Source organism: Aegilops tauschii, chromosome 6 (genome assembly GCF_002575655.3).
Source record: "Aegilops tauschii subsp. strangulata cultivar AL8/78 chromosome 6, Aet v6.0, whole genome shotgun sequence".
In the NCBI taxonomy this organism is placed as follows: domain Eukaryota; kingdom Viridiplantae; phylum Streptophyta; class Magnoliopsida; order Poales; family Poaceae; genus Aegilops; species Aegilops tauschii.
The window spans coordinates 11,893,828-11,918,733 of NC_053040.3; the positions used below are offsets into that span (position 1 = coordinate 11,893,828).

The 24,906-nt window shown below is 48.4% G+C and overlaps 1 protein-coding gene across 1 annotated transcript; it reads left to right on the forward strand.

Moving 5' to 3' along the window:
• Window positions 1-22,353: 22,353 nt before the first annotated feature.
• On the forward strand, window positions 22,354-23,544 carry LOC109762869 (uncharacterized). The gene is made up of 2 exons (XM_020321746.1): window positions 22,354-23,233; window positions 23,477-23,544. The coding sequence occupies exons 1-2, from the start codon at window positions 22,354-22,356 to the stop codon at window positions 23,542-23,544; spliced, it is 948 nt and encodes a 315-aa protein (XP_020177335.1).
• Window positions 23,545-24,906: the final 1,362 nt, after the last annotated feature.

The window sequence follows — 24,906 nt, forward strand, 5'->3', positions numbered from 1 at the left end:
GTATTACTTCCAACAAGTTGCTCTCTTGTTCCATCTTACTGAAAACGAGGCCTTTCAGTCATCTTGCCCATGTGGCATGATTTGCATGTCTCAAGTGATTCAAAATCAAGTGAGTCCAAACGATCCATCTGCATGGAGTTTCTTCATGCATATATACCAATAGACATGGTTCGCATGTCTCAATCTTTTCAAAAACGAGTGAGTCCAAAGATCCATCTACATGGAGCTTCTTCATGCGTTCTATACCAATATGACTCAAATGGCAGTGCCACAAGTATGTGGAACTATCATTACTATTTTATATCTTTTGGCACGAACATGTGTATCACTACGATCGAGATTCATTTTAGGTGCAAGACCATTGAAGGTATTATTCAAATAAACAGAGTAACCATTATTCTCCTTAAATGAATAACCGTATTGCGATAAACATAATCCAATCATTCTCAACGCAAACACCAAATCTCGATGGTAGAGGGAGCATGCGATGCTTGATCACATCAACCTTGGAAACACTTCCAACACATATCGTCATCTCACCTTTAGCTAGTCTCCGTTTATTCCGCAGCTTTTATTTCAAGTTACTAACACTTAGCAACCGAACCGGTATCTAATGCCCTAGTGCTGCTAGGAGTACTAGTAAAGTACACATTCATATAACGTATATCCAATATACTTCTGTCGACCTTGCCTGCCTTCTCATCTACCAAGTATCTAGGGTAGTACTGCTTCAGTGACCGTTCCCCTCATTACAGAAGCACTTAGTCTCGGGTTTGGGTTCAACTTTGGGATTCTTCGCTAGAGCAGCAAATGATTTGCTGTTTCATGAAGTATCCCTTCTTGCCCTTGCCCTTCTAGAAACTAGTGGTTTTACAAACCATCAACAATTGATGCTCCTTCTTGATTTCTACTTTCGCGGTGTCAAGCATCGCGAGTTGCTCAAGGATCATCATAACTATCCCTGATATGTTATAGTTCATCACGAAGCTCTACTAGCTTGGTGGCAGTGACTATGGAGAACTATCACTATCTCATCTGGGAGATTAACTCCCACTCGATTCAAGTGATTGTTGTACTCGGACAATCTGAGCACATGCTCAACGATTGAGCTTTTCTCCCTTAGTTTGCAGGCTTAAGAAACTTGTCAGTGGTCTCATACCTCTTGACGTGGGCACTAGTCTGAAATCCCAATTTCAGTCTTCGGAACATCTCATATGTTCTTCGACGTTTCAAAACCGTCTTTGGTGCCACAATTCTAAACCGTTAGCATTACGCACTGAACTATCACGTAGTCATCAAAACGTGTATGTCCGATGTTTCGCAACATCTACAGACGACGCTGAGGTTCAGCACACTGAGCGGTGCATTAAGGACATAAGCCTTCTGTGCAGCAATGAGGACAATCCTCAGTTTACGGACCCAGTCCGCATAATTGCTACTATCAACTTTCAACTAAATTTTCTCTAGGAACATATCTTAAACAGTAGAACTAAAGCGCAAGCTATGACATAATTTGCAAAGACCTTTTGACTATGTTCATGATAATGAAGTTCATCTGATTATAGAACTCCCACTCAGATAGACATCCCTCTAGTCATCTAAGTGATACATGATCCGAGTCAAACTAGGCCGTGTCCGATCATCACGTGAGATGGACTAGTCATCATCGGTGAACATCTCCATGTTGATCGTATCTTCTATACGACTCATGCTCGACCTTTCGGTCTCTTGTGTTCCGAGGCCATGTCTGTACATGCTAGGCTCGTCAAGTCAACCTAAGTGTTTCGCATGTGTTCCGAGGCCATGTCTGTACATGCTAGGCTCGTCAACACCCGTTGTATTCGAACGTTAGAATCTATCACACCCGATCATCACGTGGTGCTTCGAAACAACGAACCTTCGCAACGGTGCACATTTAGGGGGAACACGTCTCTTGAAATTTTAGTGAGGGATCATCTTACTTACTACCGTCGTTCTAAGCAAATAAGATGCATAACATGATAAACATCACATGCAATCAAATAGTGACATGATATGGCCAATATCATTTTGCTCCTTTGATCTCCATCTTCGGGGCACCATGATCATCTTTGTCACCGGCATGACACCATGATCTCCATCATCATGATCTCCATCATTGTGTCTTCATGAAGTTGTCACACCAACTATTACTTCTACTTCTATGGCTAACGCGCTTAGCAATAAAGTAAAGTAACTTACATGGCGTTATTCAATGACACACAGGTCATACAAAAAATAAAGACAACTCCTATGGCTCCTGCCGGTTGTCATACTCATCGACATGCAAGTCGTGATTCCTATTACAAGAATATGATCAATCTCATACATCACATATATCATTCATCACATCTTCTGGCCATATCACATCACATAGCACATGCTGCAAAAACAAGTTAGACGTCCTCTAATTGTTGTTGCAAGTTTTTACGTGGCTTGTATAGGTTTCTAGCAAGAACGTTTCTTACCTACGTAAAACCACAACGTGATATGCCAATTTCTATTTACCCTTCATAAGGACCCTTTTCATCGAATCCGTTCCGACTAAAGTGGGAGAGACAGACACCCGCTAGCACCTTATGCAACTAGTGCATGTCAGTCGGTGGAACCTGTCTCACGTAAGCGTACGTGTAAGGTCGGTCCGGGCCGCTTCATCCCACAATGCCGGCGAAACAAGATAAGACTAGTAGCGGCAAGAAGAATTGACAACATCGACGCCCACAACTACTTTGTGTTCTACTCGTGCATAGAAACTACGCATAGACCTAGCTCATGATGCCACTGTTGGGGAACGTAGCAGAAATTCAAAATTTTCTACGCATCACCAAGATCAATCTATGGAGTTTACTAGCAACGAGAGGGAAGGAGTGCATCTACATACCCTTGTAGATCGCGAGCGGAAGCGTTCAAGAGAACGGGGTTGATGGAGTCGTACTCGTCGTGGTCAAAATCACCGATGATCCTAGCGCCGAACGGACGGCACCTCCGCGTTCAACACACGTACGGAGCAGCGGTGTCTCCTCCTTCTTGATCCAGCAAGGGGAGGAGAGGTTGATGGAGATCCAGCAGCACGACGGCGTGGTGGTGGAAGTAGCGGGATTCCAACAGGGCTTCGCCAAGCGCTGCGGGAGGAGGGAGATGTGTCACGGGAGGGAGAGGGAGGCGCCAGGGCTTCGGTATTGCTGCCCTCCCTCCCCCCACTATATCTAGGGCCATGGGAGAGGGGGGCGCGCAGCCTTGGCCCGTCCTCCAAGGAAGGGTGCGGCCAGGGAGGAGTCCTTCCTCCCCAAGGCACCTCGGAGGTGCCTTCCCCCTTTAGGACTCTCCCTTTTCCTTATCTCTTGGCGCATGGGCCTCTTGGGGCTGGTGCCCTTGGCCCATATAGGCCAAGGCACACCCCCTTACAGCCCATGTGGCCCCCCGGAGCTGGTGGACCCCCTTGGTGGACCCCCGGACCCCTTTCGGCACTCCCGGTACAATACCGATAAAGTGCGAAACTTTTCCGGCGACCAAAATAAGACTTCCCATATATAAATCTTTACGTCTGGACCATTCCGGAACTCCTCGTGACGTCCGGGATCTCATCCGGGACTCCGAACAACTTTCGGGTTACCGCATACTAATATCTCTATAACCCTAGCGTCACCGAACCTTAAGTGTGTAGACCCTACGGGTTCGGGAACCATGCAGACATGACCGAGATGTTCTCCGGCCAATAACCAACAGCGGGATCTGGATACCCATGTTGGCTCCCACATGTTCCACGATGATCTCATCGGATGAACCACGATGTCGAGGATTCAATCAATCCCGTATACAATTCCCTTTGTCTATCGGTATGTTACTTGCCCGAGATTCGATCGTCGGTATCCCTATACCTTGTTCAATCTCGTTACCGGCAAGTCTCTTTACTCGTTCCGTAACTCACATCATCCCGTGATCAACTCCTTGGTCACATTGTGCACATTATGATGATGTCCTACCGAGTGGGCCCAGAGATACCTCTCCGTTTACACGGAGTGACAAATCCCAGTCTCGATTCGTGCCAACCCAACAGACACTTTCGGAGATACCTGTAGTGCACCTTTATAGCCACCCAGTTACGTTGTGACGTTTGGTACACCCAAAGTATTCCTACGGTATCCGGGAGTTGCACAATCTCATGGTCTAAGGAAACGATACTTGACATTAGAAAAGCTCTGAGCAAACGAACTACACGATCTTGTGCTAGGCTTAGGATTGGGTCTTGTCCATCACATCATTCTCCTAATGATGTGATCCCGTTATCAATGACATCCAATGTCCATGGTCAGGAAACCGTAACCATCTATTGATCAACGAGCTAGTCAACTAGAGGCTTACTAGGGACATGGTGTTGTCTATGTATCCACACATGTATCTGAGTTTCCTATCAATACAATTCTAGCATGGATAATAAACGATTATCATGAACAAGGAAATATAATAATAACCAATTTATTATTGCCTCTAGGGCATATTTCCAACAGTTATAGCAGACACATGGTCTCAGCGACCGGCTCAAGTAATGTCCGACGCCATGACCCGCCCCCTGGCCATGGCCCGGCTCATAACGGAGCCTTTCACGCAGCAGACCAAGACAGAGCGCGGAAAGAGGCGGAGCAGGTGCCTCAGTTGACGGCTTACCAGACTCCCCCGGCTTATCCGACGACTTCCGTCGACGTGGGTATCCCTACGAGGACTGGAGGTGTCCCTTGTTTAGTGCCAGCTCTCCGCAATGAACGTCTACCCAAGGACTTCAAAGGCCCTAGGAAGGTGCCTAATTACACGGCTGACTTACAACCCGGAGCCTGGATCGAAAGTTACGAGATGGCCATGGAACTGCTGGAGGTTAGTGAAGCGGCGATGGCCAAGTACTTCACCATGATGCTAGATGGGACTGCCCGCACTTGGTTGAAAGGGTTACAGCCGAATTCCATCGGATCTTGGGCTGAGCTGAAGGCCCGGTTCATACAAAACTTCAAAGACACCTGTAGGCAGTCTATGTCAATAGTGGATTTGACTAACTGTAAACAGCAGGAGGGTGAGTCTACGACACATTGGGTTCGCCGGGTCAAAGAGATCATGCATTCATCGGATAAGATGGATGCCGGCTCTGCAGTCTTAATGTTGGAGCAAAATTGTCGTTTTCTGCCCTTGAAGATGAAACTCGGGTGGCTTAAGCGCGACTGCAATGATATGGGTACGCTGATGGCGGCTCTCGTCAAGTACGCCGATTCTGATAGTACCAAGGACCCCGCTTCAGATGATGAAAGGACAGGGAAGGGAAAGAAGAACGGCAATGGCAAGGGTCCTCAGCATAACCCGGGGAACCAAGGAGGTGGCAAGCGTAAGGCTGACGGCAGCCTAGAGTTCGTGGCCAATGCCAGCTCACAGGGTAATAGCCAGAGACGCAAGGGGAGGCCCCCTCCCCGAGCCGGCGGGTCAGGCCCGACGCTGGAGCAGCTGTTGAATGAGCCCTGTCCAAGGCATGGCTCTAGAGAGAAGCCAGCGACTCATCTATGGAAGGATTGTGCAATCATGAAGGCCTTTAAGAATTCCAACGCCTTTAACGGCAACAATGGCCCGGCCGGTGGCTCAGGCGCCGGCGGCTTTCATGGCCCAGGCGGCGGCTCAAATTCTAATCCTCAGAACGGTCAAGGGGGCTTTAATCAGCAGTCTGGCCAGGGTCACCAACATCAGCAGGGGGGTTATCAGACCAATCCAAAGCAGCTTAGCGGTGGACAGTATCATGTATTTACCACCAGTCTGTGTAAGCGAGATCAGAAGCTTCATAAGAGGGCTGTGAATGCTGTTGAGCCAGCGGTTCCACGCTATTTAAGATGGTCTGAGCAGCCTATCGTGTGGAGTAGGGAGGATCACCCTCCCCGGGTGGATAATCCGGGTCACTTGGCCTTGGTGGTGGCTCCTCAGGTGGGAGGATATAAGTTCACTAAGGTGCTCATGGATGGAGGCAGCAGCATCGACATCCTCTATTATGAGACTTTCCGTCGTATGGGGTTGATTGATAAGAACCTCAGTCAGTCAAACACTATTTTCCATGGTGTGGTACCTTGTAAATCGGCCTATCCAGTCGGCAAGATCGAGTTGGAAGTGGCCTTTGGAGACGAGCACAACTATAGGGTGGAAAAATTGACCTTTGAGGTGGTCAAGATAAGAAGCCCGTATCATGCCATATTTGGGCGGCCGGCTTATGCCAAGTTCATGGCACGACCGTGTTACGTGTATTTACAGCTCAAGATGCCGAGTCTCAATGGGACCATTACGGTTCATGGCAGCAGGAAGGTGGCCTTGGAGTGTGAGGAAGGCGATGCAGCTTATGCAGAATCTGTTTGTGCAACAGAGGAGTTAAAATTTTACAAGGACAATGTTGACCCAACAGATATGACCTCTCTGAAAAAGCCGACTACGGAGCATGAGCCGGCAATGAAATTTAAGTCGGCTGATGAGACTAAACTTGTTGATTTCGTTCCAGGTGATTCATCTCAGCAGTTTAGCATCAGTGCCAATCTGGATCCAAAATAGGAAAGCGCGCTCATCGAGTTCATCCGTGAGATTAGGGACATTTTTGCATGGAAACCTTCTGACATGCCAGGTGTACCTAGAGAACTCGCTGAGCACACTCTCAATGTTGATCCCAAATTTAAGCCGGTCAGGCAATTCCTTCGGCGGTTTAATGAAGAGAGGCGGAAAGCTATTGGTGAAGAGGTGGCCCGGCTCTTGGCGGCCGGGTTTATTGTTGAAGTCTTTCACCCAGAGTGGTTAGCTAACCCGGTGCTCGTGCTCAAGAAGAACGGCACCTGGCGGATATGTGTGTGGACTACACGGACTTAAACAAGGCGTGTCCAGCTGATCCTTTTGCCCTTCCCCGTATTGATCAAATCATTGATGCTACGGCGGGTTGTGAGCGCTTAAGTTTCTTGGATGCTTATTCTGGATATCATCAGATTAAAATGGCAGTTAAGGACCAGGAGAAGACGACGTTCATCACTCCCTTTGGAGCCTTCTGCTATGTGTCTATGCCCTTTGGACTCAAGAGTGCACAGGCGACTTATCAGCATTGCGTGCAGAACTGTCTTCATAACCAGATTGGGCGCAATGTTCATGCTTATGTGGATGATATTGTGGTTAAATCCAGGAAGGAGGAAACCTTGATAGATGATCTAAGGGAAACCTTTGATAATCTCCGGGTCTACAAGATGATGCTTAACCCGGCCAAGTGTGTTTTTGGTGTTCCTGCAGGCAAGCTCTTGGGTTTCTTGGTTTCTAACAGAGGCATTGAAGCTAACCCGGAGAAGATCAAGGCCATCACCTCCCTGGCTAAGCCGGCGTGTATAAACGACGTACAGCGCTTGGCGGGTCGTATCGCTGCTTTAAGCCGGTTTATAAGCCGTTTGGGTGAGAAGGCCATGCCATTATATCAGTTGATGAAGAAAACTGATGACTTTGTCTGGAATGATGCAGCTAATACTGCTTTTGAGGATTTGAAGAGGCAGCTGGCAGAGCCCCCAGTCCTTGCTGCTCCGGTTGACAAGGAGCCTTTATTGCTGTATGTGGCTGCTAACACACGAGCCGTCAGTGTGGCTGTGGTGGTGGAGCGCAAGGAAGAGGGTAAGGAGCATCCGGTTCAGCGGCCGGTTTATTATGTCAGCGAAGTACTCATCGAGTCCAAACAGCGGTATCCACATTGGCAGAAGCTTGTTTATGGTGTGTTCATGGCAAGCCGGAAGCTTAAGCATTATTTCCAGGGTCACCCCATCACCGTGGTCAGTTCTGCCCCCCTTGGAGATATCATTCAAAACAGAGAGGCCACAGGGAGAGTGACTAAGTGGGCTATAGAGCTCGGACCTCATGGTCTGAAATACGTACCACGCACTGCTGTTAAATCTCAAGCCTTGGTGGATTTCATCAACGATTGGACAGAGCTACAAGTGCCCGAACAAAAGCCGGATAACACATATTGGACTATTCACTTCGATGGGTCCAGGCAATTGGAGGGCTCGGGGGCTGGAGTCGTGTTGGCTTCCGCTAAGGGTGACAAGTTCCATTATGTGCTACAGTTGATGTTTCCTTGCACTAACAATGCGGCTGAGTACGAGGCCTTGCTCCACGGTCTTCGGATGGCTAAGGAGATGAGCTTGAGCCGGGTAAGGTGCTTCGGCGACTCAGACTTGGTGGCTCAACAAGTATCAGGAAAGTGGGACTCCAAGGACCCTCTCATGGCGGCTTATCGCCGTGAAGTTGATGCCATTGCTGGGCACTTTCAGGGTTACCAAGTAGAGCACATCGATCGCAGGAAGAACGAGGCGGCTGATGCTTTAAGCCGGCTGGGTTCTCAGCGAAAACCGGTGCCGCCTAATATTTTCCTGGACGTCCTGCATAACCCTTCTATTAAGTTGCCTACAGAGGAAGACTTGGCTGTCCCTGACCCGGAGGCACGACTGGTGGCGGCTCTCCACATCATCCCGGACTGGACAGTGCCCTATCTGGCTTACATGACCCGGGGAGATTTGCCTGAGGATGAAACTTTGGCCAGACAAATAACCCGGCGGTCTAAGTCAATGGTTGTTATCAATGGTGAGCTGCATCGCCGCAGTGTTACAGGAGCATTCCAGCGTTGTGTCTCCCCTGAGGAAGGTCAAGAGATCTTGCGTGAGATTCATGAAGGGGATTGTGGCCATCATGCCGGCTCAAAATCCCTTGTGACCAAGGCTTTTCGTCATGGTTTTTATTGGCTGACGGCTCATGCTGATGCGGAGGACTTGGTCAGTAAATGTGATGGTTGCCAAAGGTTCTCGCGACGGGCTCATGTGCCGGCTCAGGAGCTGAGGATGATCCCAATTGCTTGGCCCTTTGCGGTCTGGGGGCTTGATATGGTTGGGCCTTTTAAAAGGTCCAAGGATAAGAAGACCCACCTCTTGGTGGGAGTTGACAAATTCACAAAGTGGGTTGAAGCAGAGCCAGTTAGCAAGTGTGATGCAGCCACGGCGGTTCAGTTCATAAAAAGGGTGATCTTTCGCTTTGGCTTTGCACACAGCATTATAACTGACAATGGTACCAATCTATCCAAAGGCGCCATGGAGGAGTTTTGTCAACGAGAGCATATTCGGCTTGATGTTTGATCAGTGGCTCACGCTCAATCCAATGGTCAAGCTGAGAGGGCTAATCAGGAGATTCTGAAAGGCATCAAGCCCCGGCTTTTGGTCCCTTTACAACGGACGCCGGGTTGTTGGGTGGAGGAGTTACCCTCCGTGTTGTGGAGCATCAACACTACTCCTAACAGGTCTACAGGTTTCACGCCTTTCTTCATGGTTTATGGAGCGGAAGCAGTCCTCCCCAGTGACATCCGTCATGACTCACCTCGAGTGGCGGCTTATGTTGAGGCGGATAATGAACAAGCGCGCCAAGATGCTCTTGACTTGTTGGACGAACAGCGTGATGTGGCAGCAGCTCGCTCAGTGATTTACCAACAAGACCTGCGTCGTTATCACAGTCGCCGGGTTAAATCCCGGGTCTTCCAGGAAGGCGATCTGGTGCTCCGGCTCATCCAAGATCAAACGGATGCGCACAAGCTATCCCCGCCTTGGGAAGGGCCCTTTGTGGTCAGCAAGAATTTGCACAACGGGTCATATTACCTCATTGACATTCGGGAGCACAAAGATTCACGTAAGTCGGAGGAAGAGACCCGTCGGCCGTGGAACATAGCTCAGCTTCGGCCTTATTACACTTAAGCCACCGGCTCTCATAATGTACATATTTCTCTAAGCCATGTATATATTATGATAAGCAATAAAGCAGGACCTCTGTCGTTTTTTCTCCTCCAAAGGTGAACGTGTTGTTTTCATTGCAAGATCACATGATAACCTGAAGGAGGATCCGGCTTATGATCGTATTCGAATCTAGCCGTACGCAATAAAGTCACTTGGGGGCTTCCTGTTCAAACATAGGTCGTATTCGAACTAAAGAGAACATAGCTGTCGATACCCATTTGATTGGCAAAGTGCCGAGCTCATTGGGGAGTTTTCTTTGATCATATTTGAATCATAGCTCAACGCCCTTTGGGAACCGACGTGGATCGTATTCGAATCAGCGTCGTTAAACAACTCCTAAGGTCATTTGGGGGCTTCCTGTTCAAACATGGGTCGTATTCGAACCAAAGAGAACATAGCTGTCAGTACCCTCTTGATTGGCATCGCCACACCCACTGGGGGCTATATGATCGCATTCGAATCTTAGCATAACCCCTTTGGGACGGATCTCTGGTCGTATTCGAACCGGAAGCCCCTAAGCTTTTCTGATCTACAACGAGTTCTTCTGACTGTTTCAATAGTGTGCACGGCGGGTCTTACTTTGTCGGCTTAACTTTGATTCACAGTGCTAGTCGAACACAATCGGCGTTATTAAGACTGGTAAACCGGAGTTGAGGTACCAACCTTATTACCCGGGTTATGTAAACCGGAAGTGTGCTTGAAGGCCGGTAAGTGTGTTATTACGGTTATATCAAGGACATAATTGAGAATCAGTCTTTTGTGACTTAGATTCATATTCCGGGTTATATGTATGAGACTATGATTCTCAGGGCGGTAAGCCGCCTAGAGACTTGTGATTTGTTTCTCTATGCAGGATAGTTAAAAGCAACTATTTGAGCTTAAAGAAAATGAATGATCAAATTATGACCCAGAGAAATATAAGGAAACAACTTCAATGGAATTCAGCATTCAACACTTGCACGATTGCACGGCAAAGTTAAAGTGTTGGTCCTATTCTATTACAAGACTCATCGAGTCCAAAAGGGTGAAGCATTGTTTAAATAAACCGCCTACAGAGTTAAGATGCTTGCTGGGTCGAAGCTTCCGGCTCATCCCTCTCCGCTCCTCCGGCTGTTCCCAAGACCTGGAAGGTTGACGATTTCCATTCAATGCCGCTCAGAGCTTCAAATTGAGCTTCCTCGTTAATTAACCCGGCCGGGTCAATTTCCGGGGCAAAGGTATGCTTACGAGTCGGCGGGACTAGGCTGATGGCTTCATAACGTGGAGTAGGGATCCTCTGATTCTCTGCATCGTAGCCTGGCTGGTACTTGGTCAGATCAGTGTCATTTCCAATCAGGGTAGCCACCGGGCGCACGATCTTCACGCAGGCTGCAAAGTCCTTTTGGTCGAAAGGGGTGACGTCTTCCTTCAAGCTGGGGTAACCAAGTGCAATGTCCGCCGGGTCTACCTCTGGAAGGAAGGCCTTGGCCCGGCTCAGTGCAGCTATGGCTCCGGCTCTTGCAGAGGCCCGTCGCAGCTCTTGGACACGTTGAGGAAGAACGGCCAGCCGGCGAAGTACTTCCGCCAGGTGAGTCAGAACCTCATTTGATAGGGCCACCACAGCCAAAGCCCGCTGTGACCCGGTGTAGAGTTGCTCCACCAGGGTGTACACGGCCTTCAGCTTGGTCTGCACGTTCTGATTGAGGTTGGCGCTTCTGGGACCTGTTTAACAAAGTAGGATAAGCCGTTCTCAGTAATGGGAGTTATGAGATATAAAGGTTATGAACTTATTGAGAGCCGGTGGAATAGCTTACCGAAGATGGCGGCGACCATATGTGACACATGGCGTTTCAAGACGGAGATTTCGGCGGTTCTCTCCGACAGAGCCTTCTCCGCCTGTTCGGCCCGGCTTACAAGCGCAGCCTTCTCTTCGGCCCAAGTCTTCCTTTCAGTTTCAAAGTCCTTCTTCAGCTTCTCTTGAGCAGCAATACTGGACACAAATTTGGCGTTGGCTTTCCGGGTTTCAGTTTCCTGCGTCCTCAGGCGGGTCTTCAGATCAGAGATGTCAGCCTCAAGCTTCTTGCAAGCAGCCTGCACAATTTCCGGGTTATAGTATGAACAGTTACTATGCAAATTTAAAGTCCCAAGCGCTTTCCAAGCAAAGACACTTGGCACTTGGGGGCTAATGCATGTTGAAAGTCTCTATCTACAAATTACCGATTCATGTAAGTAAGCTGGAAGTTAAGTCTACAACATATTCTGTCATAAGTAGTAGACTTGGGGGCTAGAGTATGGTAAAGAGGATTATGCAGTAAGCAGTAGAGTGGTACCTCAGACTTCTGCTGTATCTGTTTCACCATGTCGATCTCCAAGTCCCGGCTGTTGTGCACTTGATTGACATAGCCGAAGATGATCTCTCCAATGCTCAGGTTGGTGTAGTCGGTGACGTCCAGCTTGGCCCGGTGGCGCGCTAGCAACTCCTCCTTCGCAGAGCACTTAGCCAGCGCAGTGGGTCTCCCCGGCTCGACAAACTCTGTCCGGGTGATTACCACGTCCGGGTCATCGGCCGGTTGAGCCGGGCTGGAGATATCCGGGTTGGTGGAAGTCTCCATGGCCGGCTCATCAGCTGGAATGGTGGCGTCAGGAGCAGAAGCAGCTGGCGGCTCTTGAACTGAAACCTCCGGCTCAGGCAAGACCGTCTCTTCGACCGGCTTATTCTTCTTTACTCTTTTACTGAGCTTTGCTTGAGCACTGAAAGGACACAAGATTAGTACAAAAAAGTATGAGTAAAGATAAGCACAACAAGAGAGGATCATCATTACCTGGGTACGGTCTCGAAAGCCGGAAGGTTCGATTGCATAGAGTCGCCAGAGGAGGGTGAAGTTTCCTGATAATTTGAATCGGAAGAATTGAGCGGTTGACGTATAACACCCGCCAAAGGATGAAAAGGATATAAGTTGGATGTAATCTCGGTCCGGCGCTTCCTTGATGCCTCAGGTAAGCCGGAGGAGAGGTCAGCATCCTTGTTGGTCCGGGTGTGCCGCCGGCTCTCATGAATCTGTTGCTTCAAAAGAAATTGAGGATCTTGATAAGCTAAAGGATGTGAAAATCTTACTTTCCGGGTTACCCTTCGGACTTTCAGCCTTGGCAAGGGCTCCGAGTCGGAGGAAAGTGTCATTACCTCTTCAACCACCGGGTTACTTGCTCCGGTGTCATCCTGTTGATGAACAGTATTGATAAGGTGGACAGAAATAAACAAGAAATACAACAAGAGCTTACAGGTTCAGGGGTTACCTCTGACTCGGAGCTGTCACTCAGTTGAAGCAGTTTTGAGGCAGTGGGCCTGCTTCCTTTCTTGCGGGGAGCGGCTCTCTTGGCGGCTTTCTTAGCCTTCCTGGCCTTCTTGGCCGCCTCATGGTCATATTTGACCTTCCAGAATTTATCATCAGCCTGAAAAATACAATGACGATTTCTGAAGGTTCAGATGAAAGCTATCTACAGAAGAAAATAAGATGTTCAGATCAGCGGCTTACCGCTGGGGCCGGGTTGGTCTTGCAGAAGGGGCTTAAGCCGGTCCTCCCGCAGTCTTCCAAGCTCTCGTTCAAGAGAGCCTTGGTCATGTCTTCAGCAACGTCTTCAGGAAGATCGTTGCGGCTGTGTCTCAGGGGGTCATCTTTCCGGCCCGTGTACTCACACATTAAGCCGGGGCGGCGGCTAAGGGGATCACCCGCCATGAGATCCCGACTCGGACCAGATCAATGCCATTAAGGCCATTTCCCAGGAGAGCCTTGATTTTGTTGATGGTGGGGATCAGGGGTTGGCGCTCCGCTTGAGATAACTTGTCGGACAGAGGGTGAGTTGGTTCCAGACGCGAAGGACGAAAGCCGGGCAGCGGGCTTTCGTCAGCCGGCGAAGTGTCTTGGTAGTAGAACCACGTCTGGTTCCAGTCCTTTGGGTGGCTTGGCGGCTCAGCATAAGGAAAAAGGCAGTCTCTCCGTCGCTGAATGGAGATTCCACCAAGTTCTAAGCTCGGCCCGTTGGCACACTCGTTCTGGCAGTTCAAATAGAACAGTTCTCTGAAGAGCAGAAGGCTGGGCTCCTCTCCAAGGTAGACCTCGCAGAATACTTGGAAGTTGCATATGTTCAACACCGAATTGGGTCCTATGTCTTGTGGCCGCAGATCAAAGAAATTCAGTACATCTCTAAAGAACTTTGAGTCGGGCGGTGTGAAGCCCCGGCTCATGTGATCCGCAAATATTACCACCTCCCCGTCCTTTGGCTGTGGTCTCTCCTCTGACGGGTCAGGGGCGCGGTAAGACATGACGTCCTTCTTGGGCAGGTAACCCGTCTTCACAAAATCTGCTAAGGTTTCGTCGGTGATGTTGGACCTCATCCAGTTGCAAGTGATGGGTGCTTTGGGAGCTTTGGGAGGCATGGTGAAAGTCGGAAGCCTATGATAAAAGGAAATGTCCGGTTTAATTATAAGCCGGAGGAAATTTATAGTTCAATGTTTAAAGTGGCGGCTTATGGAGGGGCCTAATGACATATATCTAAGTGCATCGGGTTATCTAAGCCGCTGGAGGCATTGAGAGTAATTCAATTGTCTACAGCCTTGTTGCAAATGAGCCAGAAAATTTTACGGCGCGTGGTTTCTTTTGAGTCGGAAGGTTTTACGGTGCGTGGCTTCTTTAAGCCGGAAATGTAAACCGCCATGATTCAGCAGATGCAGTTTTTTACTAAGTGTGGTGAAAACAGGTTTCACACATCGCAGTAACTAATTTGGATCAAAACGGTCGGCTAAAAAGGAAAGTTTCTAGACCTAAAACAGACGCAGGAGAAGTTCGCGGGTTCGAACGAAGCCTCTATGCAGTAAAAAGGGGATCTATGTACATTGGGAATGGAAGTGAAACAGCTACCGCAGCAGTTCTATACAAGTCTAAGATCAAGAAGGGTGGTAAAAATCAAATCTACCGAGAACCCGCGAAGAACGGTGAAGACCACGGGAAGGACAGGAAGAAACCCTACTGCAGATCTGTTCTACGGGGCAGCAAAGACTTACAAGTGCTGGTGAGTCGCGGAGGTCGCCGCCGTTTTCTCTGGACGCAACAGGTTGATGCAGCGGCCGGAGTTGGTGAGGACGAGAAGACCCGCGGTGGCGATGGCAACGGAGCTCGAGCGGAAGAACAGTGGCGCGAGGAGGAAGACGGGTGGCTGGAGGCTCATCGGGCCGGACTACTTATGAGGGCAAGCTCATAAGTGGGTGCGAGAAACGAGGAGGCCACGGCGCGGTTATCTCACCATAAAAACGCCTCGATTTTTGGGATGGCAGTAAAGATAAGATCCGTTGCAAATATGGTGGAGTAAAAAATGGACTTAATGGAAGATGACGTCACGGCGGATTACCCGGAATCCAGAGGATGACGTCACGCCGGGTTATGGCCTTCACACAATTGTAAGCCGGAGATTTTCTGTCGAAAGGATTGAAGATTGACATGAGCCAGCTCAAATCAATCTGGGGCCTAATGTTGAGGATATAAACCTTAGAGTCACCCGCCCAGTGGGGCCGGGTTACTCATAAGGGTCATCACCTGAAGCCTGGCGCCAAGCTTGAAGATGGTGGGCCAAAGATAGGGCTTAAGACCCGGAGATGGCTTAAGGCCCATAGTTACAACCGTCATTATGGTAGAACTTGTAGTGTAAGGCAAGAATAGTTGAGAGTCCAAACCGGACACTCTTATGAGCCGGCCGGGACTCTGAGAGCTGCTGGGCGTCAACCTCTCTATATAAAGGGACGACCCGGCAACGGTTTAGGGGCAGGAAAAGATCTCGTCGAGAGCCAGGCATAGCAGTTAAGCTCCCTGGTCATCAAAACCCCAATCAATACCACCTCAAACTGGACGTAGGCTTTTACCTTCACCGTAAGGGGCCGAACCAGTATAAACCCTCGTGTTCCTTGTCCCGTTTAACCCCTTCAAGCTTCCTAGCGGCGATGGCTCCACGACTAAGTCCTAGCTTGAGGACATCTGCCGTGACAATTCCACGACACCGGCGCCTCCTCCTTCTCCGCGCCGCCGTCGGCAACCGCCACCGGCGAGCTCCTCGAGCCCCTCCTCGATTGATCTGAACGGAGCCCGTACGGTTGACTTTTCCCCCGACCCCCTTATTTTCCCCAAGTCTTTTGATTCTGATGATAAGTGCCCATGTTCATCAGTGCATAACTCTCTGCATATAGCTCCGTTTCACGCGTGTAATATGTCAAATTGTTCGTCTCGTGATGCTCTTCATTTTATTCAATTGCACCATGTTCATTAAAGGTCATATTGATGCCCAAATCTCTGTTGCAAGAGGGCTAGTTGCTGTTATCTTCTGGTTCTTATCAGAACGTGGAGATTTGTCTTTTTTGTATCATTTAATCTGTGCATCTTATGGGCATGAGCTCTACATGTGTTTTGTTGTATGCCATGCCATCTTTCCAAGGGTGTATGCCATGTATTTTTGTGATCTCTGTGGTGACTAGCACAAGCATGCAAAATAGGCTCCGTAATGTTTCTGATTTCAGGGACTTGGTAATTCTCTAAGTCTTTGTCTGCTGTTATTTTGTTGCCATGTAAACTTGATGCTACAGAGAGATCCATGCATATTTTGGAGATGTTCAGTAAGGATGTTTTGTAGCTATTGTTGTAATTGATCCATTCCTGGCCTTTTTTGCAATTATGGAGTGCCATAGCATGACTCAATCTTGCTCTACTTTTGCTATAAAATTGGCAGATTGTTTACGTGTTATTCAATTTTGCCAAGCTTATTGTAGTTGATCCATACATGCTATGCTTTTGTTCTTGCCATGGTTAGCTTCATAAACATGCCATCTTGCCTCAGGTATGCTTGTTTTGTCATGCATTGGCTTGTGGTGAGTGCATCAAGCTCACCAACATGCCTTCATATTATTATTTCTGCCATGCTTTGTTTTCTGCTAAGTCTGAAACCTGATAACGAAACTTGCTATGTTTACATGCTTGCCATCATATCTTCTGGTCCTTTTTGGCTTATGGTCAGTAAGGGACTTTTGTCATATGCACTTAGTAGAATACTTCCGTGCCTTGTTTTGCTATGTTAAGTTCCTGTAGCATGTTGATTTCGTGCTCTGAACATTGCTACATGATGCTGTTTTCTGCCATGTCCAGTAATTTCACCAAGTCTGTGAACCTGTTATCTTTTGTACTTTTGCCATGCTTGTTTGAGCTTGATATGTTGTGATCTAGCCGTAGCTCAGTGTTCATATTTTGTCAAGCATCTCCTGTAGATTACTGTCATATGCTTTGTTGCTATTTTGGAGAGCCGTAGCATTGTTACTTGTTGCATTTTAAGTGCTATCATGCTGTTAATCGCAGATTCGTGTCATTCTTGTTTTGCTTCCCTTTTGCAGACCGTGCATCCGTTTCCGGTGATCTTTATATCGATTCGACCGAAATCATCTCATATTTCCAGTGGCATGCTTGGTTTGCCAAGTTACTACCTTGTTCATCATTTTCCTTCCGGAGCACGCATATGCACTGCATATCATACCTTGCATATCATACATGTTTTGCATCATGTTGCTTGTGCATTTCTCGTGGTTGATTGTGGTTCTGTTTGTTTGTGTTCTTGTCTTGGGTAGAGCCGGGAGACGAGTTCGTGAACGAGGAACTTGTTAAGTACGCTTACGAGGATCAAGATTTCGACAACTCCGAGAACCTTGCAGGCAAGATGACCACCCCTCGAAATCACTTCTATCTTTGCTTTGCTAGTTGTTCGCTCTATTGCCATGCTCGCTACCTATCACTTGCTATATCATGCCTCCCATATTGCCATGTCAGCCTCTAACCATCCTTTCCTAGCAAACCGTTGTTTGGCTAAGTTACCGCTTTTGCTCAGCCCTTCTTATAGCGTTGCTAGTTGCAGGTGAAGTTGAAGTTTGTTCCATGTTGGAACATGGATATGTTGGGATATCACAATATCTCTTATTGTATTAATGCATCTATATATTTTGGTAAAGGGTGGAAGGCTCAGCCTTATGCCTGGTGTTTTGTTCCACTCTTGCCGCCCTAGTTTCTGTCTTACCGGTATTATGTTCCTTGAGTTTGCGTTCCTTACGCGGTCGGGTGATTTATGGGACCCCCTTGACAGTTCGCCTTGAATAAAACTCCTCCAGCAAGGCCCAACCTTGGTTTTACCATTTGCCACCTAAGCCTTTTCCCCCGGGTTTTCGCGAGCCCGAGGGTCATCTTTATTTTAAACCCCCGGACCAGTGCTCCTTCGAGTGCTGGCCCAAACTGGGCGATGTCCGGTGCCCCCTGGGCAACCAGGGTCTATGCCAACCCGACGTCTTGCCCATCCGGTGTGCCCTGAGAACAAGATATGTGCAGCTCCTATCGGGATTTGTCGGCACATTCGGGTGGCTTTGCTGGTCTTGTTTTACCATTGTCGAAATGTCTTGTAAACCGGGATTCCGAGACTGATCGGGTCTTTCCGGGAGAAGGTTTATCCTTCGTTGACCGTGAGAGCTTATGATGGGCTAAGTTGGGACACCCCTGCAGGGTATTATCTTTCGAAAGCCGTGGCCGCGGTTATGAGGCAGATGGGAATTTGTTAATGTCCGGTTGTAGAGAACTTGTCACTTGACCCAATTAAAATACACCAACTGCGCGTGTAGCCGTGATGGTCTCTTCTCGGCGGAGTCCGGGAAGTGAACACGGTCTGAGTTATGTATGACGTAAGTAGGAGTTCAGGATCACTTCTTGGTCATTGCTAGATGACGACCGTTCCGTTGCTTCTCTTCTCGCTCTCTTTTGCATATGTTAGCCACCATATATGCTTATTGCCGCTGCAGCTCCACCTCATTACACCATCCTTTCCTATAAGCTTAAATAGTCTTGATCTCGCGGGTGTGAGATTGCTGAGTCCTCGTGACTCACAGATTCTACCAAAACAGTTGCAGGTGCCGACGATGCCAGTGCAGATGATGGGATCGATCTCAAGTGGTAGTTCGATGAGGAACGTGGTCGTTACTATGTGTCTTTTCCTGATGATCAGTAGTGGAGCCCAGTTGGGACGATCGGGGATCTAGCATTTGGGGTTATCTTATTTTCATTCGGATCTTGACCGTAGTCGGTCTATGTGTGTATTTTGGATGATGTATGATTTATATTTATGTATTGTGTGAAGTGGCGATTGTAAGCCAACTCTTTATCCCATTCTTGTTCATTACATGGGATTGTGTGAAGATGACCCTTCTTGCAACAAAACCACTATGCGGTTATGCCTCTAAGTCGTGCCTCGACACGTGGGAGATATAGCCGCATCGTGGGCGTTACAAAAGGACTATGTGTTGATTGGTGTTTGGCTGTGTGCTAGAAAAGTAGCAAGAACTATGTTATTTGTGTTTTCTGGACCTTCTTATGACCTTGTTTAACCTTGTTTGAACATTCCAGGACCTTGTTATCACCTTATTTGCTTGCAAAGCAGCTAGACTACTATGTATTATATGCACTGCTGTACTGTACTACTTTCAACTATAAGTGTTATCTCTTATCTCTTATGTAATATATATAATATATGCACTGTTTGAGTTTTGAAACATGCAAAAAGGGCATGTGTGTACTGTTACATATTGATGTAGTATTCCGTAGTATTGTGCTATTTAAAGGCATACTGTTTAAGTGAAGATTTTTTCTATTTTTATTTTATCAGTCCTTGAAACCTATGACTTAAAAAAACTGACCGATTAATAGTCCACCGATAAAATCGATTAACCATCCGATTCTTCGATTAATCACTAATCTCCAGCCGACCGAGACGATAACGATAAGCGATATCCCAAACATTGGTAAATGCATTAGTACCCTTACCACTAGTTTTTATCTCTTTGAACAAGTAACACAGAAAGCAAAATGCAGATTCCTTCTTGATACTATATTCAAGCCAACTATGATTATGAAGCCACAAAGGATTGAATGAACGTTCTTTACTCCCAATTGTTCTTTTTTAAAAGTTATGTGCATAAGGTTTGAATGGATTTTTAAGGATATATGCTCTTCGAACTGCATCTTGATCATTGACAGGATAACTTGCAATGGGTAGCCTTTCCCAAGGATCATGTTTACGATGAATAAAATCATAAACCGGTGGTGATGGCGGTGAGACATCTTCAGTTTGCTCTATGGTCACATTCGACATAGACAATATTGGTTCTTCACTTTGCTCTTCAATCACAATCGGCACACACACAACTTCGCTGGTTTGCTCTTCAGCCACATCCGACATATTCTCCGCCTTCTTCTTCTTCCCTATTTGCATAGCTTCTCTCTGGAAAAGAGAAACAATGTCTCCAACCCTCTTCATTTTTCAATAAATCTGCAAGAAAACTACTTTCTATCAATAAAGTTAATTGGGTATTTTGTTTCTGTTCATGTAGTCGATAGCATAGGGAAAAAAGCAAACCCTAAATCAGAAATTTGAGGATTTTGGTACCTTAAATCGGAGTATTCTAGTTTCTGCAGATTGGTTAATGAGCAAGCAAAGTAGCAAACTGCCCGGATTTGCAGCCGGAGTGAGGCCACGAGGGCAGGGGCGCTGGACAGCCGGCCGGCGGCGGCAGCACAGCCGTGCGCAGGCAGGGAAGGGCGAGGGCCGAGGGGCGCGCAGCCGCGCAGGGGGAGGGCCGGGCGGGCGGGAGAACCGGAGGAGAGGCGGAGTTTCCTGGCGGCAGCAGCCGGCAGGGGCGCGACTGGCGGCAAGCCAGCGACGAACGGCGAGGCGGCTGCCTCACTGCCTGGGGGTCACGGGGTCAAGCACTGGGCGTGGGCGTGCGCATGCGTCGGGGACTAGGGCGTCGGGACGAGGAACCTGGACTGGGCGTCTGCGCTTGTGTTCCACTAGTATGTGTAGGTATATAGGCTGTCTCAAAATCCCAGGGTGGGCCGCGGCCAACCTTGGCCACCCTGTACGTCCGCCACTGCTTATGTCCACTCGTCTACAATAGTTATGACGACGTGCTCCAAGAAGGAGGATAGTCACTCTCTTCCCAGAGATCATGAGCTTACCATGCAGCGACTCCGGTATGTCTATGCCGGTGACCAACACCATCTTGGCGAGCTAGGCGATGAGGTAGCTGATGTAGGCACCTTCCATCTCAAAGCAAGTCTTGATTAGGAGGGTCTAATTGCCTCTAGCCCAGCAAGAACGCGGTCGTACACACATAACTCACGATGGAAGCTGGTGAACACGATTTCGGCAGCCTGGTAGGCCAAGATGGTGGCAGGGGAGAACTACGGCGAGAAGATCATCCCGGCGAGGCTCGCGTTTGACATCATGGATACTTGTGACATAATGGAAGGTTGGAACCCGCTGATGAGATCCACGGTTACAAACTGGGTCAAAGCTGTAGGTTCGCCGACGTGCTCCATGCATAATCAAGTTCGAGGTGTGCAAGACGTCGTTGGAGTAGTGCAGGCCGCACGACAACTAGGAGACGGTGAGGCTCCCCACTGAGAAGCTTAGAATCAGAAGAATGGCCATGGCAAGCTTCATGCTGATGTCAGGCATCTATGTAATGTGCGCGACGTGCAGCGGAGGGTGCACGAGGCCGGGTGGAGCTGTGTGGAGGTCCACCTCACCAAAAACCGCTTGCCCAAACCACTCTAATCGGGATTAGGTGCTGATGCACAAGGTTTTGAAAAGATGTTGTTGGAGTAGTGCAAGCCGCACGGCAACTAGGAGACCGTTAGGCTCACCACCAAGAAGCTTGGAGTTAGAAGAACAGCCCTCGCAAGCTTCGTGCTGATGTCGGGCATCCATGGATATTTCGGGCAATGTGCGCGATGTGCAGTGGAGGATGGACGAGGCCGGGTGCAGCTGGGCGGAGGTCCAGAGCGACCTACACGATGCCACATCACCAAAAAAATTGCCTGCCCAAACCACTCTAATCAGGATTAGGGAGTAATTGACAAGGTTTTGGAAAGACCAGGGGGTTAAGTAGCGGGTTTTAAACCTCAGGGGCTAAATTGGCCGGCTCGTGAAACTCCAGGGGGCTATGTAGACTTCTTCCCTCCTCTCCCCTTTCCGTTACAAGGAAACGCATTCCAGAATCCAGATCACAATTCTGCCCGATGGACGCCGGCGGCGAGACTGCGGCCCTCCTCCACCGCCAGGGCCTGCCCCTCCGCCCCCGCCACACGCCGGAGTCTCTGGCCCCGTACGTGCCTCTCCACCACTTCTCCTCCAATCTGACGATCTCCCCACTCCGCGCGAGCGATGAAGGCGACGACGAGAGGACGCCCGGCCTCATCTCGCCGGCGCCGGAGGCGCTGGGCAAAGACGACCTCCTCACCGAGATCCTCGCCCGCTCCCCCCGCAGCCGTCCTTGATCCTGCACGCCTCCGTCGTCTCCAAGCGCTGGGGTCGCCTCGCCGCATCCGCCGCCTTCCGCCGCCGCTTGCGCGACCACCACCGCAAGCCCCCTGTCCTCGGCGCATTCGAGAGGGACGGGAAGAAGCTCCTCTTCATCCCTGCCATGGACTCTCCAGATCGCATCCTCGCGGAGAGGTTCTCCCTGCAGGTCTGCGCCGACGAGGCCACCAATGACCACTGGGGCGTGCTCGGCTGCCGCCATGGGCGCGTCCTCGTCGTCAACCGGACGCGGTGTGAGCTCGTGGTGTTCGACCCCATCTCCGGTGACCGCGGCATCGTTCCGTTTCCGCCAGATTTCGACAATCACGCTTACAACACCAATGGAGCTTTGATCGGCGACCAGCAGCTCCGGTCCAGCGCATTTCAGTTGGTCTTGGTAGGCTTTTCTGCCAATGGCGGCGTAGGAGTTACTGCAGCCAGCGTCTACTCCTCGGAGACCGGTGAGTGGGGACAACTCATTGCTGCAGCGAGACCATGTGCTGTTGGCCATCTCCCCTGCACACTCATTGGCAAAAGGCTCTACTGGTGGCTCACTGAGCGTGACCATGGTATACTGGAGTTCAGTTTGGAAACCAAGAGCCTAGCTGTGATCACCAAGCCTTCCATTGAGAACATCCACAGCTGCCGGAGCCGGATCATCAGTGGGGAGGATGGCGGTGTTGGACTCGTCGTATTCTTGTACCCTAGCTTGCAAATGTGGGACCCTAAGGTCAGTGATCGGGGTGTCGCGACATGGGTGCTGCGGAAGACAGTTGACATGCGTGGCAAGCTTGCTCTGCCCTGTAACTTGGAGGCAGGGAAATCGACTATTCTGGGGTACACTGAGGATGCGGATGCGATTATTATATCGGTGCACACATTCCCCTGGGTGCAGAATGGCGATGTTTATGTCTTCCTGGTTCAGCTCGACTTAATGCAGTGCAAGAAACTCCATGGAAGCTTTATGGAAAATTTGTATCACCCGTACGCAAATTTCTACGTCGGTAATTGCTTATCCTTACACTTCGTTAGTGGCCAGAATGCACATGTTTTTGTAGCCTTAAAATGTTTACGGATGACTTAGTTATTTTTTCCTCTTTAGTTAATCGATAAATCATGACTTTTTGTGTGTTATATTCTCTCCTTATTTGCCCTAAAAGATAGAAAATTATGTTGACTAACTTATTGCATCCTATGTATGATTGTTGCAAATGTTCACATACTTTCTATGGCTATATGATTACCAGGCCCAACGGCGCTCAAACTTCTTGGTCGTCTAGACAGTGAATGGGATACTGCTGTACCACAAGCGTAATGGCCAGTCCATCATGGTACCAGTCAAGCTACTACCTAGGTTCGAGTCTCCCCAATTACTTTATATGCAAGGCTGAGAGGCGGCCCTTCCCACGTTGGTTGCATTTGTTGCAATAGTTATCATGTCTCATGTTCATTTTGTTCTTGGTTTCGGAACATTGTGTTGTGCTGCAAGATGCGACTTTCTGTTAAACTGGCTGCGTGTACTTTGTGTTGAGGGTATGTGTTCGAACTCAGGTTGGGAGCGTCCTGTTTGTAACATTTGCTGTAAAGTAGTTCCATTATCTTATGATAGTGGAACTAGAGTTGTATGGATAGAATAATGAATTTACTGTATGAAAGATAGCAAACTATTTTAATTAATCTCTTCTACCACATCATTTTACTCAAAAATTCACATAAATTATATAAATACTAATTGTGTTGTTTAAAGATATCTTGTAGTTAAAAAGCACATCCATAGTTAAAGCTAAGTATAGAATGCTTTAAGGGGGAGACCATTGCTTCTGTCTACCTTCTTTTTATTATACCCATAAATATGTCATAACATGTTGCTGGCTTACCTGAACCAAGTCCTTTATGCTGTACTAGGACTAGGAGTCTAGCTGTAATTAGTAATACACTTCATATGGCTAAGTTGAAAACTAGTCATAAAGAAGAATCAGATGATGTGCTGTACATTAGGTTATGTCAGGGTAATAAGTTTGGTGATCTTCAAAGATTCAGTCATAAGTTCCTTCAGATTACACAAGGAGGTCAGGATGTCAGAATACCCACAGGATACGAAGGCAGAGAGATCCGTGCCGGATATGCTACAGTACTAGTGTGCCGGATATGCTACGGGACACAGTTTGCCAGTTGGCCGCTTCTGAAGGTTCAAATAGAAGATCTTAATTCTGATGCTTGATGATACTCAGGAATCTGCTTATTCCTGAACACCCGGAAAAATGTGATTCTATTTTAAAAGGGTAGTGTTTTTATTTAGGATCATGTCACACACTAGCCAGTGTTAAGGTGATTTTGTTGAGCCTATAGTTGCAAAAACTGAGTGTGTCTTCCTTATTCTTTTTTTGTCGCTGAAATGCCCTTTTAGCTAATATTGCTGGATCTCGCAGAAATCTTGATGCTGCAGTAGCTCAGTTGTGCATTAGTTTTTTTTCTTGGGAAAAGGAGGATGCCTTTTTTCCAGAGAGTCCTGTTATGCATATGATTCTTTATGTACGATTCTTGTAGAAACACAGCACATCAACCAGTTCTTGGGGTGGAACAGAAAATACAGCACAACACTGGTTCTTCCATCGTAAATGGATTGTATCACAAAATGTCGTATGTGCAGCAGTTACAATTTTCCTGTGCACCACAA

Bases quoted from the DNA above. Each gene is read 5' to 3' on its own strand.
- LOC109762869 (XM_020321746.1), top strand. From the start codon at position 22,354: ATGGACTCTCCAGATCGCATCCTCGCGGAGAGGTTCTCCCTGCAGGTC. The intron at 23,234-23,476 runs GTAATTGCTTAT...TATGATTACCAG, and splicing joins GTACGCAAATTTCTACGTCG to GCCCAACGGCGCTCAAACTT.